Here is a 13,308-nt window from a genome sequence, read left to right as displayed (position 1 = left end):
AATTACTACATGGTCTTACTGCTGCATTGTTTTTTAAAAAGCTACTTTATATCTGCATCTGAGTGCATGCAAAATTCCAATATACATTGGCTGATTGACTGATGTAAAATGTTGGGTAAAGAATAAAATGTACAAATTATTTGCTAAAACTGTAATAGTGATAATTTGATTGTGTGGTTTGATTTGATAATTTGGTGTGGCTTCCTAGCCAAAAGGTATTTGAAAATGACATATGGGAACCTCCGTGAGAAAAAATCACTACCATGGTAAACCTGCCTTCTCTCACATATAATATTTTCCATTTCTTGAGTATTATGTATTTTGTGAGAGGAGCAGCTAGTCGTCTGGATATTAAATCATTCCAGATATTCATTTGGATAAACATCTGGATTTTGGACGGCACTGGAAAAGAGAAACAGGCAGTTCTAAACTTTTCAATCAGCCCTTGTATTTCCAATACGATAGAATTTGCTCTTAAAAAAATGGAGAGGCAAAACATATAAGTGATTTCAAAACAAAAAAGTAATGATAAATGCTATTTAATCATTGTGATTAATTACCTTTAATGCACCATCACTGGAAATGATGGAACATTAACCGCTTCCCTTACAAATTTTTTTGAAAAATATTGCAAAAAATCATCACATTTTTTTATTTTACTATTAAATACAACAAAACGACACAAATCAAAATATGAAGGTCCCAAGTTGAATTTTTACTTTTTTGAAGGTGTAAAAGCATTTATTTTTAATATTAGTTTACTATCCCGCGTTATCTCGGGCAAACGGAAAAAAGTGAAATATTAATCTTTGTGTGATAGTTTTTGAAACAAAGGACAACACAGTGATACCTGACATTCTACACTGGTATCTGGTCTCTTTTCTTACTGGCTTACCGCTGGAATCTCTTTCACCGGAGCACAGAGCACTGTTTCGTTGGATTTGATTTTTTTTTAAAATTATTTTTTCCACCTCTTCTTAATCACTATCTGAAAAATCATCGCTTTTGCTATCTTGCATCATTGCCATTATTTTATTTTTTTCCAATGCATGCATCCTTCTTTATACATTACTAATCCACAAGCCAACGTATACTATATAATAGAGAAACATGTGACCAATCCCTCCAAAAGAACCGCGCAACCAACAAAATTTGGCAAATTACCAATCAAAGCTGAATATTTTCTTTCATTTCCTCCAGATCGAATAAAACCGTGATAAAAGAAATCGTACTAACAAATTCTGCTTCACCCGAGTTTTCTCGGGATAATAATTAACTGCAATATATACGAACCCGAGTTATCAGGCAAGCGGTTAACATAGCTACCATCAATAGTTTGGCTGTGCATGATCTTAACCAGCATTAAATACTATAGCAGCCAGTAATTCTTAATAATAACTAAAATAATGCATAGCATCTTCCTTTGTTTGAACAAATTCTAAATTTTAATATTTTTTTCTTTCAACAGAATGAACAAACTATGATCTGAGGATTTTCACTGAAAAAATTAAATAAAGAATTACTGGAAATATTTTACACTATAAAATTAATTATCCAATTACTGGACAAAATTGTCAAACAAGGTGCCAACATTTCAAGAAGTGGGATAATACATAAGTATCAAACTTCTGATGCAACGTACTGTATAATATTAGCCTAATTAAAACATATTTATTTAAAAGATATTTTCATTACACTCATTCTAAAAATACAATGATAAAAAAGGCATTTCTATTTCTTACAATTAAATTAACTTCATTGCTAATTTATCACACCTAATTTTTAAATGAGCAACTGAAAAATAAAACAGAAACAAATATATCTTACCAACAAGTATTTTAGCAGCAGGATTATCAACACCAATTGATCTTAAAATTGTTGCACCATCATTAGTTAGTTCTATAGCATTAGCACTTCGTTTAGAATCAGATACTAAAATTTTATCCTGAAAAAATACACATAAGAAAATTACAAGTTAAAAACATTTATTAACACTTTGTTTGAATGGGATATATAAAAAGGCAATAATACAAATTTTGCATTTGTAATATATGCACAAGAAAAAAAAAAGCAGCATAAAATATTTGCTGCTCTTTTTGCTCTTTTATTATCTAAACACTATTACACTCTATAACAATAAAGTAGAATAAATATTGGATTTTAATGTAAATTTAATTAAAATTTTTCCCGCCACTACATATATCATCTGTGTGAACAGTTCTCGTTTGTGTGTTTAATTTTATTTTGTCAAACAATTTTTGGCACTTGAGAAAAAGGATTTGCTGTAAAACACTGTATTGCAAAATCTGAAAAAAAAAAAAAAATTATCATTAACTATGTGACTGAAATGGAACTATCACGCTACCAGATTACAACCATCATTTACTTCCAGTTCTGTTACAAAAGTCAGCTACAGAATATCACCAAATCAGCTTTAGGTACTAATGTTGTATCATATGGAACTGTGAAGTTTTGGTACTGAAAGTTCAAAAACAAGGACTAACATTTAAGAAGCAGAGAACTCTGGCCGATGTACTGATATTGATGAGGCCTGCCTACGAGAACTTGTGAAAGAAGATCCATATGCAATCGCTCAAGAACTCGCTAAGGAGTTACACATTAGTGCCATGTATATTAGTTGCGTTATGCATTACATAAACTTGATTTCCAAGTTCAATTGTTGGGTGCCTCATGAGCTGACTTTAAGCAGAAAAAGACAGATGTATTCAGGCCTGCACTAATCTGCTCAAATATCAATGCAAGGACAAAATTCTGAACTTGACCATCACTTGTGATGAAAAGTGGATTTACTTCAACAACACAAGCCGGAAAAGGGGGTAAGTCTGTGCCTGTCGAGCTCATCGGCAGTGTTGCAAAGGCAATTTGACTAACAAAAAGATCATGCTTTGTATCTGGTGCGATTGGCATGGTATTTATCCACAAAAACTGGAAAAAGGTAACACCCTCGACAGTAAGGTGTACAGCAAGATGCTAGTCCATGTTGATGCTGCTATCACGGAAAAATGTTGAACTCAGTTCCATCACAAAAAGGGAATGTTCCAGCAGACCACATATGTCTGCATTCACCAGCGGACTCACTATACGGACTCAAATGGAAACCTCTGCCACACTCACCATATAGCCCCAACATTGCTCCTTCGGACTTTTATCCTTTTCCACAACTCCAGCTACATCTTGCTAGTGCTATCTTCCATTCTGTACAGGATATCTGAAATGAAGTTGATCCATTTTTGGACTTGTGGCTACCAAATTTCTGGGTTGAAGGCTTTGAAAAACTACCAAAACATTGAGCAGAAAATCATAGATTTGGGTGATTACTACTCGCACTAAAGGTACTGCTTTCATGTTTTTTTTTTCCAACTTTATTAAAAACCTTTTTTTTGCTAAAACTTTGATTACAACCAGTAATAGGTGCATTAATTGTACTATTTCTATGGATTTGACCAGTGAACACACATAAGATGGCTTATTAGCCTCCATATTATTTTTAGCAATTTATAATAGCATCATCAGGCATGACATCCTTCTTAAATTTACGCCCACATTTTGATCAATACAAATATGCTAATACAGTAAATTCTTGCCTAACAGAGAGGTTATATCATTAACACAGTGCACATAGGCAAAATCCCATTCCACAAAGTTAACTTTCTTTCGAAAAAAGCATTTATTCAGATTAGAAAAGTATGCATAATTTATACAAAACTAAATTTCATTGTAATTAAAAGGGGAAAATTTTAACTGAAAGGCTTTCTATTATTACTTAATAAATAGGTACATGATGCCTCTTTTTTTATTTTATTTTATTTTTTTTATTTTTTATAGCTGGTGATTTTTGCTGGGGACATGTTTCAAAACATGTAATGTCCAACTCATTACATGTTTTGAAATCAGGAAATCAAGTTTTTCAACACCTTTCATAAAGTATTCCCTTCTTTCTTCGTTTGAATCAATCTTCATTACAAAATCAGTCAGTTTCCATGTATTTTTTTAAGAATTTGTTTAAATTCAGCACCATGTCTTTAGATCATTATTGAGAATTAAGATAACTTAAAAGCTCAGGTTTTGCTGTTCTAAGCAATGTTCGACTTTTTTGATGAATGAATTTCCAAACCAGTTGTTAAACAGTATTATCACAACTTAGCTGACACTCTGCAGCATACAGCATATAATTGAAATCCTTGTGTTGGACAAATTAATTGGAGACAATTAAGATAATGCATATACACAAAATCACATCTCTTTAAGGGTTTACTGTTCAAAAACCATATGGAAACATTTATTATGGAGTTGTTAAAACTCGGTGAATATAAATATGAAAATCGATTTATAATACTTAAAATGCAAGAAGACTGTTAACAAAATATCTTACCATTCCTTTGGGACCTAATGTAGATTTTAAAAGATCACCTATGGCGATAGAGCCAAAGATACAGGATAACCTAGCATCCTCTCGTTTTTCTTCTTCAGTATCTCCCTTAAGGACTCGAACAGGATTCAAAGACATAGCCTACAAAAAAGTATGCACAGGTGTGGACAATGGGCTGATAATAGTACTGAATGTAAATTTAACAAATATGCTTATGTAAGAAAATTATGAGATATTGAAAACATATTTTACAGGAAGCAAACAGTTTATTATTTTATAAATATTGACTTTATTAAATTAATTAATTATTAAAAATTTTAGTTCTTTGATTATCAGGTCAACCCTCCCACATAGTCAGCAACTGTTGCCTAACATGTGAAAAAAAGATATTTAAAAAAAAATGGCAATGCCCTGAAAATTACATAAAACAGCAATGAATTAATGAAATTAAAAATGAAAGAAACTTGCATAATAAAACATTGATTGCATATGACAAACACTCAAAATTATGTAAAATAGCAACAGGAAAGCTAAATTAAAAATGCAGTAAAAATCTATAATTAAAAAACTTTCTTTTTTCCCCACGTCTTCTACGTATGTGCACAATGATCTATTTTATCTTTAAAAAAAGATCGGAGAATTGCACAAATTAACTTTGCTGAATGTGCATTCTTATGTTCTACTAAGCAGTGAACCATACTCCTTAAAAAATACAGCACTTTCTTTTTCATTAGCAAACAAACTCTACAATGGCATTACGATTCATTACCAGGAGAGGGGACCTCCACATACTAATCACAACAGAAAGAAAACTCAAATGCAACACTCAGATTTCAAAATCGTAAGCAACTCTTAGTAGGTTGCCTATTTTGGCAATATAATGATTCTCTTAGTGATGGTGATTAGGAATGGAGGATAATAAGAGAATACAAAAATTATTTCACAATACACTAAATGAGCTAAAAAAGCATTAGGTTGTTCAGCAACATAATAAATTTAACAATGATAAAAAGGGGAGTTAATTTTTTAATTAAACATGTCTAAGTCATGTTAGTCATGCAATGTTAAACATTGCTTTTCTTGCACTCAAAAGTCATAATACATAACAAAATTCAATACACGCTAAAACACAGTATCTAGCTAAAGGCCTGTCCACACGAGTATGCTCACGATGTACTTGATGCAACTTTTTTTTCCCCAGCGTAATACATAGAAGACGTAAAACTGAATTCGCTCCTGTTCAGCTTTTACATCCGTAAAGTGAACGAACAGCCAATAGCCGACCGAGTTTGTATCATGTGTCATAACCGGAAAATCTTCTTGCTTACCCATTTCAATATGGTGTCAGAACCACACAGAGATGAGTTTTTGCTTAGAAATATCATAACTGTATACAGCAATAAAATAATCAGCATTGTTCACGCCATCCTCAGATTTCTCAAACCATATATATTGGTATAAATTTCAAATTCTCATTAAAGGGGAAAACTGTATATTTATAAAGCAATGATCTAATGAGTATATCCATATGCTTCACCTGTCTATAACACCGTAAGTACTAGGAACCTAAATAAATTACAGTTTCTATGAAATCAAAGTTTCTGCCTTACAAAATTCTCTTTAATTATTATAAATATTCGCTATATCATGTGTAATGACTTCGGTGATTCCGGATTATCGGTTTTTCCAGATTATAGATCATCAGTTTAAATCTGGTAAGATGGCAAGCAGAAATTATAAAATTAAAAATATGAAACCATAATTTATGAAATAAAGAGTAATTATGATCTAAAGGGTATAAAAATTTACATCAAGTTTATTGCGCGCCGCCAAACTGGTTGAACTGGTCGATACTCATCCTGAAGTAATTAAAAAAACAATATATATAAAAAAATTTAAGTCAATTCCTACTTAGGTCAACAAAGAACAATGTAAAAAAATACACAAAAAAATAAATAAATAAATAAAAAAAACAGAATTTTTTTTAAATTAAAAAAATTTTAATATGTGAAAAAGCTATATCAAGTGCCATCCACTACAAGTTAAAAAAAAATTGTATTTGAACTTGAGTGAATGATTAAAAAGTATTTTATTAACCGTTTGAGTCCGGCTCGCGCTTCACTTGTCGTATGCCAAAAATACGGCGCAGCGCGATAGTGCTTCTCTTGTTTTGTATCGAGAATGTGAAGACGCGGTTAGTATACTTGAAAAAAAAAAATTATTGAAAATTGAGAAAAATTATTGAAATATTCAGTTGGTTTCGCATCAGGAGGAGGGGCATGCTTTGGTCCAGGTACTTCAGAAAAAGTATTCGATTCGTTCGAAAAATTGTATCCACAGGTAAAAACTCATCAATAATATCGTCATCGGAGGTACTTGCAGTTACTTCATCATCATCACTGTTATCACTAATAACTCGTAATCTCTTAGAACGAATGATGATGTCACTTCCACAATCACTTTCAAGGTTATTACTATACTCTTCATTATCACTTCTCATAACATAGTCACTTTCAAATGAATCAGAACTTGACATGGGTTATTTCGTAATTATCAGTATAACACTTGGTAAAAAAATGAAAATTTCCAATTCCTATAAAACAACTGCTACTGATATCACTACAACTGCGGTAAAATACACTAACCAACAGCAGCGTCTTCGCATTCTCGATACAAAACAAAAAAAGCGCTATCGCGCTGCGCCGTATTTTTGGCATACAACAAGTAAAGCGTGATAGCGCTTCGCCAGACTCAAACGGTTAACGATTGAAAATTTGAACAAGATGTATGGAGAGCATGAGTTAATAGTAGGAATTTAATAATTCCGGATATTCATTTCGCAAACGAGGCAGAAAAGAAAAAAAAAAAAATTGCCATTTTTTTTTCGGTTTTGCCTCTGCTTAATGAAGTTTCAGCTATAAAAAAAATCATCCGATTCGGACAAAACTTGCTGCAAATATATAGAAGCACAGTGAAGTAATAAGATACAGCTCCGTTGACGCTATATTACAGCGCCCCGTGATTTTTGCGCAAAATAATCATACTGGTTAAACGCACTCTTTGCAAGCATACTCGTTTGGACGCTTTTATGCTGGTAACGTAAAAGCGCGTTCGTTAGCTACGTTTCGAGCGTAGTCATGTGGACGGGCCTTAACAGTGTGCAACAGTTAGGCATTTTTCTATAACCTCATTTGTTTATAGTTGTGTTCAATATGCACATCATTTCCGCATGTAAAAGCAAATATAATTTAAAGAATTTGCCGTGGGCAGATCCAGCAGCTAAAGCTGTTTCTCAAGAATTAACCTTTTTTCAGGTTAAAAACTTCATGATGATTAAAAAAAATTTACAGAACAACTGCTAATAAAATTTGCTTGTGTTCAGTTGGTTTAATGGTGATTGAAGAAATATCCTTTGTAACTGCATTATGCCTAATTTGTAGCTAGTGTTTTGAAATCACATTTCATGAATATCATGAAAAAGAAATTGATATATATGGATAGAAATGACAATTGATTAATGCAAACACCTAGGTGAAATTCTTTGCATTCAACTATATAAGAAAAAAAAATCACAACAGAGATGGAGAAAATAAAATCACAAAAGCCAATGAAAGCTTATTTACTAAGTAAAAGGAACTTTGCTGAGAGATTATTACCAGAATAATGGGCGATAAAAATCTTCGATATTCTCATAACAGATTACCTAACAGGCCATACCTAACATGTAACTTACCCTAGATTTATCTTTAGTTACTGAATATGAATCATGTTACACCAATGATGGGAAAATCTTTTGAACTCAGCATGTCAAAATTCAGAAAACTCCTAGCTTAACCCTAGTGCTGTGTTCACATACAGAATCTTACATCTGCCAAGAATGCTTTTGAACACACTCCAGATAAGCACAGCGTACATTGACAATGACAAGGCCATTGGCAAGAAACAAATATTTTTGTATCATGGAACTTCCTGTCTCCATCGACAGCTCAGGAAAAACATGTCATCCATCCAAAATGGTTTGCATGTCATACATTTGCCACCACTGCGATACATCCACCTGATGGTAAATGAGATGAATTTTGTTGATCCTGCTATGGTGCCAAAGCTCTGGCAATAGAAAAGACCTATGGGGCATCTTAAATAAATAATTATACAGTACAAAGTCCGTAATCCGACTTGTCGGGACTTCAGCGATTCCGGATTAGGGGTTTTTCAGGATCGTAGATCATCAATTTAAATCTGGTAAGATGGCATGCAGAAATTATACGATTAAAAATATGAAATCGTAATTTATGAAATAAAGAACAATTATGATCTAAAGGGCATCAAAATTTACAAAAAAAAGCTTAATATTTATTTGTTTACTTTATTAAACATTTCTTTTAATATAAGTTCTTTAAGATGCTTCCACAAAAAATTCAAAAAGTTCCTTTTTCTTGTGTCATATATAGTGGACTTTCCAATGCCATACTTCTTGCATAATTTTGAGACGGATAGGCCTTTATCCATTTTTTGCAGCAATTCCACTTTTTGTTTAATGGACATCGAAACATGCTTTTGCTTTGTAGATCCTTTGGCAGCTCCAGAATTGGAAACTCTTTTTGACATAATCGAAAGTTCAAGCTTAATTTTTATAAAATTGTTCTAACAGTCTGCAAAAAATAAAAAGCCAAATCCATTTAGAAGATTAAGGAACAGCGCAATCTGCAACATTAACTGAAATGCCTTAGATAACTTTAGCCTAGCTTATACCGTACATTATACATCATTATACATTAAACTCGCATGCGTAGCTTTGAGGTCTGGATTATAGATCATTCCGGATTACAGACTTTGTACTGTACTGAATGTGGTGCAGAACAACATCCACGATACTACTCAGTCACCTTGTTGAATTCTGATGGTGATTTATCAACAGTTGGCATATTTCTGGCCATGTTGACATTAGAACAGCATTTCAGATAATGAAAAACAGTTGTTTTATATCTAATTAACTGATTTTTTTAATGTATTTAAAGTACAATGATATGCATCAAGGGATACAATAGGCCATTTTCAGGGCCACATCAGTGCATTCTTCTGGTAATGTCGTATAATTTAATATATATAATCTGGTAATATAATAAAAGTAAGCACATATAATTTCTTTGTATTTATTTATATACTCCTGCTTTTTATGCAGTTATATAGAAATGTTATCAGCTACTTTGTTTTTGATCATGGCTCATGGGCAAGGTCACTTGCCGTAAGACCACCCAATATCCATTGTGTAATGAAATGAGTGCTTGCTAAAGATGAATAAAAATTTGTATGTAAGAACTTTACTATAAGTGATTACAGATGAAGTGACACACAGCCCAGTAATATTTACAAAATGCTTTAGTGGTTGTTTAATTGATAGTGCAAGAATTCTCATCCAACAATAAATGATTAATGCATTTTTTCTGAAGGCATAACCCAAACAACACAATGTCATAATGTTGCTAAAAAAAATACTGCCCAAACCATTTTTTGCTTTTTGAGCATAACATGCAGTTTCTTTGAGGTTTTTGTGAGAAAATGTTTACCCTGCTTATCCCACTTTTTTTCTGCCACCACGAAAATGCAACCAGAGATAAACAAAAAGATTCATATGTCGTTTGCCATTTTATTATAAATAACATAAGAAAATTTATGTTCATTTTTTCCCTTTTTAACATTTTGGCATTTTATATATTGTATACTGTAATATGTTATATTGTAAGAGGATACATCAGTATTGTGAATTTTTGTGAAATACTAATGTATTATTTATTATATTAATATTTACTAGTTTATTGCATTTTTCTACACAAATTTTAAAAAAAAAATCCAGCAAAACTGCATTTTACAATCTGAGTTTTAATGTTATTAAATAATCTTGGATAATTAACTGAGCTGTTTAATGGTCTTTACAACTTGCAAGAGAACTTTGTTTTATGTTGTTGTTATCAAGTCTGAGATCCTAGACTATAATCTTAAGTTTTCAAATGCAATCAAAAGGAGGGGAAAACTTGACTGATGTTTCTCTTCCCTTACTTATTCTTGGTTCAAATAAAAGACAGACAAGTACTTTCCAACTAACAAAGACTAGATTTATATGATTAATCTTCCATATCATAAAAGTGTGATACTCAACAGATTATCTTTTAAAAAATAATTTCATCTGTACCTCTTAATGACACTTTGCAATAAGTTTTATTTTATAATGCTAATGTTCTCCGTCATTACATAATTTCAATCTGTTAACTCTTGTGCATATTATTATTTATATTTTACATTCGAAAACTATATTGGTATTTTTTTTTCAATTTTTAACAATAAGAATGTAGTTTTATCATTTTGTAAAAACAGATATTTCAATTTATTTAATGATAAAATTCTCTCCGAAATGTTAAAACAGTACACTGAAATTTTCAAAATGCATTTCTTTTTTCTATTTAGGCAGCATTGAAATTAAAAAATTTTAAGAACTAATTCTACTCTTTAATTAAATATTAAATAGCAAATAAATGATTAATTATAGCATCCACTTGAAGAGCTAAAAATATTTTAGAAAAGATTTTTGAAGAATTAGTTGAATGTCACCAACTTCAATTGTTGATTCACCCATATTTGCTAGGTGCTGTACTGCTATTCTACCTTACATTTCGGAATTAGTTACTAATAAATTTTACAAAGAGCACATGAACAAAATGATATGACTGGAATATGAATGGTAATGGAGAAAGGATAAGTCTATTTTCTTTTAAATGATTTCTTTTCCATATATTAAGACATTCATTGGTTTTTGTTTACTAGCAAGCAACCCAAAGCACCCAAGTTTATGCACCATGCAAACAAATAAAAAAAGTGCTTTTAAATAATAGAATTTTGAACAGCTTTAGCATTAGCGATTTTCTGATTTGACGACAAACTTCTATCGCCAAGTTAAACCCGACTTTGAAGATCGAAAAAAAAAAAAAATGGCGGATTGTAAACAAAACCCAATCTAGACTAAATAAAAATCCTAAAAAAATAAGCTCTTGATTAAAATAAACAGTCTTTCTCTAATTTTCAGCATTTACTGCTATGATAAATTCTTGAATTATCATAAATTTATTTCTGAATAATCATAAATTTATTATTTATTATGAATTCATAAATTTATTTATGGCAGTGATTATGTTACGATTAATGAAATTTACAAAAGGTTAATATTTTAAATTACAAAATACAATATTAATGTATTAAATATTAATATTTTAAGTAGTTAATATTTATATTAGTATTTAGCTAATATTTTAAATTTACAAAAGGTTAAGTGCATTTCAAACTAGTACATGTTACTTTAGTTTTAGATTGTTATTAAAAGGAAATAAAAAATATTTCAAATTGAAGGAAATCAAATTAAATTATAACGAGTAAATTTTGTACCAGTGTTAGAAATACTTTTTATGAATTAAATTTTGTAAATGGTAAAAATATTAAGTGTGTATTTTTTAATCACTCAATTTATTACAATTAACTTATGATTATAATTTAAAAGCTAAAATTAAATTATCATAATGAGTAAATTTTGTACCAAAGGTAATAATACACAAAAATTATCATAGCTGATGATTTATGTGAAAGATTCGAACAGTCGTTGGAATCCATGACTGTTCGAATGTAGTGGTGAAGTGATAAGCCACTGAACACTGGTAGTTCAGGCTGGCTATATGGGAGCTTTTGTGGTTTTCCGTACATGTAACGTGAATCTGAGCCAGTCCTCTTAAAAAGTCCTTTATGAAGGCATCCTTCTTCTGCTAGCCTGCGTATATATTTATTTTCTATTCATAAATAGTGTTCTCTCTTCTTATTTTCTTATTTCTTAATTCTAAACCTTATATCTGAAGTGAAGAAGTGTTGCATCTATAGGTCGAAAAATATGGTCAATATGTTTGCAAAATCCTGTTCAGTTTTGGACAGCATTTAAATAAAATAAATAATTTGTATATGATGCAAACAAAAATGCATTACACTATTTCATGTAGTGAATAATTAATCAGGGAACAAAGTATAATGTAACATTCCTTTATTTTGTAACCAGAGTTATGTTTGGGATCTTAACTATCAATTTTCCCATCTGTTTTCCCACCAGAATCCAAATGAAGTTTTCACTTTGTAAAACAAACCGTGTTTTGCCTTTCGAGGCCACGTTAATAGGTTGCTAGATAAGATTTGTAGTCTTGAGTCTTGACTACAAATCTTATCTAGCAACCTAGTAACATGGTAAAATAATTGCTCATAGTTGAATTGCATGTCAGTTAAATTTTGAAACAACTTTGCATTAATTTGATTTGTGTAGCCTTTGGCTACAAGTTTATTTGAATTTAAATTTTACTTTGAACTTAATTGTTATCATAAGTTATCTTGCCACAAGTAGTTGACTGAGTCGTAAGCACAAAATGTGCCTCTTTTCTGTACATCTAAATAGACTATATCTTAATAAGAATAGGATATATAATAACATATTTATAATAGAGTATATCTTAATAAGAATATATCTAAACTTTATAATAATTACATTTAAAAACATTGAAATCAGTATCCAAGTGCTTGCCATATAGTATAGTCAAATTTTTATATATAAATTGTACTCTTACTTTTATTGTAGAGTTTTTACCGGGTTCATAGCCTCATTTTAGTTAAAAAAATAAGCACCTATAAGTACTTTTCAAGCACATTTTAAGAAAAAAAATAAGCACCTGTCTAATTACATTATACACAACTGCATAACCTTAAAAATTAGACTCGTAATTTAAAATATGAGAAATGCAGTATTTATTAAGAGAGAATAAGCATTACCTCAACCATGGAAAATAATTACATTTTTTTAAAATTTTAAATAACAGTTCAATTTACAGAACTAGTTTACA

At 30.8% G+C, this 13,308-nt stretch overlaps 1 protein-coding gene across 1 annotated transcript in view; it reads right to left on the bottom strand.

The window, feature by feature from the left end:
- Positions 1 to 13,308, bottom strand: part of CCT2 (chaperonin containing TCP1 subunit 2) — a 58,926-nt gene that overhangs the window by 38,657 nt on the left and 6,961 nt on the right. The window contains exons 2-3 of the mRNA XM_085819300.1: positions 4,394 to 4,531; positions 1,828 to 1,945 (exon numbers count right to left, since the gene is read on the bottom strand). Of these exons, the coding sequence (XP_085675426.1) occupies positions 1,828 to 1,945; positions 4,394 to 4,531 (256 nt within the window). The remainder of the gene's footprint in view (positions 1 to 1,827; positions 1,946 to 4,393; positions 4,532 to 13,308) is intronic.

The sequence above is a fragment of the Stegodyphus dumicola genome, chromosome 1, assembly GCF_044657685.1.
Source record: "Stegodyphus dumicola isolate Sdum_Otavi_A_Nest chromosome 1, ASM4465768v1".
In the NCBI taxonomy this organism is placed as follows: Eukaryota; Metazoa; Arthropoda; class Arachnida; order Araneae; family Eresidae; genus Stegodyphus; species Stegodyphus dumicola.
Note: the sequence above shows the minus strand (reverse complement) of the source record. Positions and strands in the feature narration are given on the sequence as shown.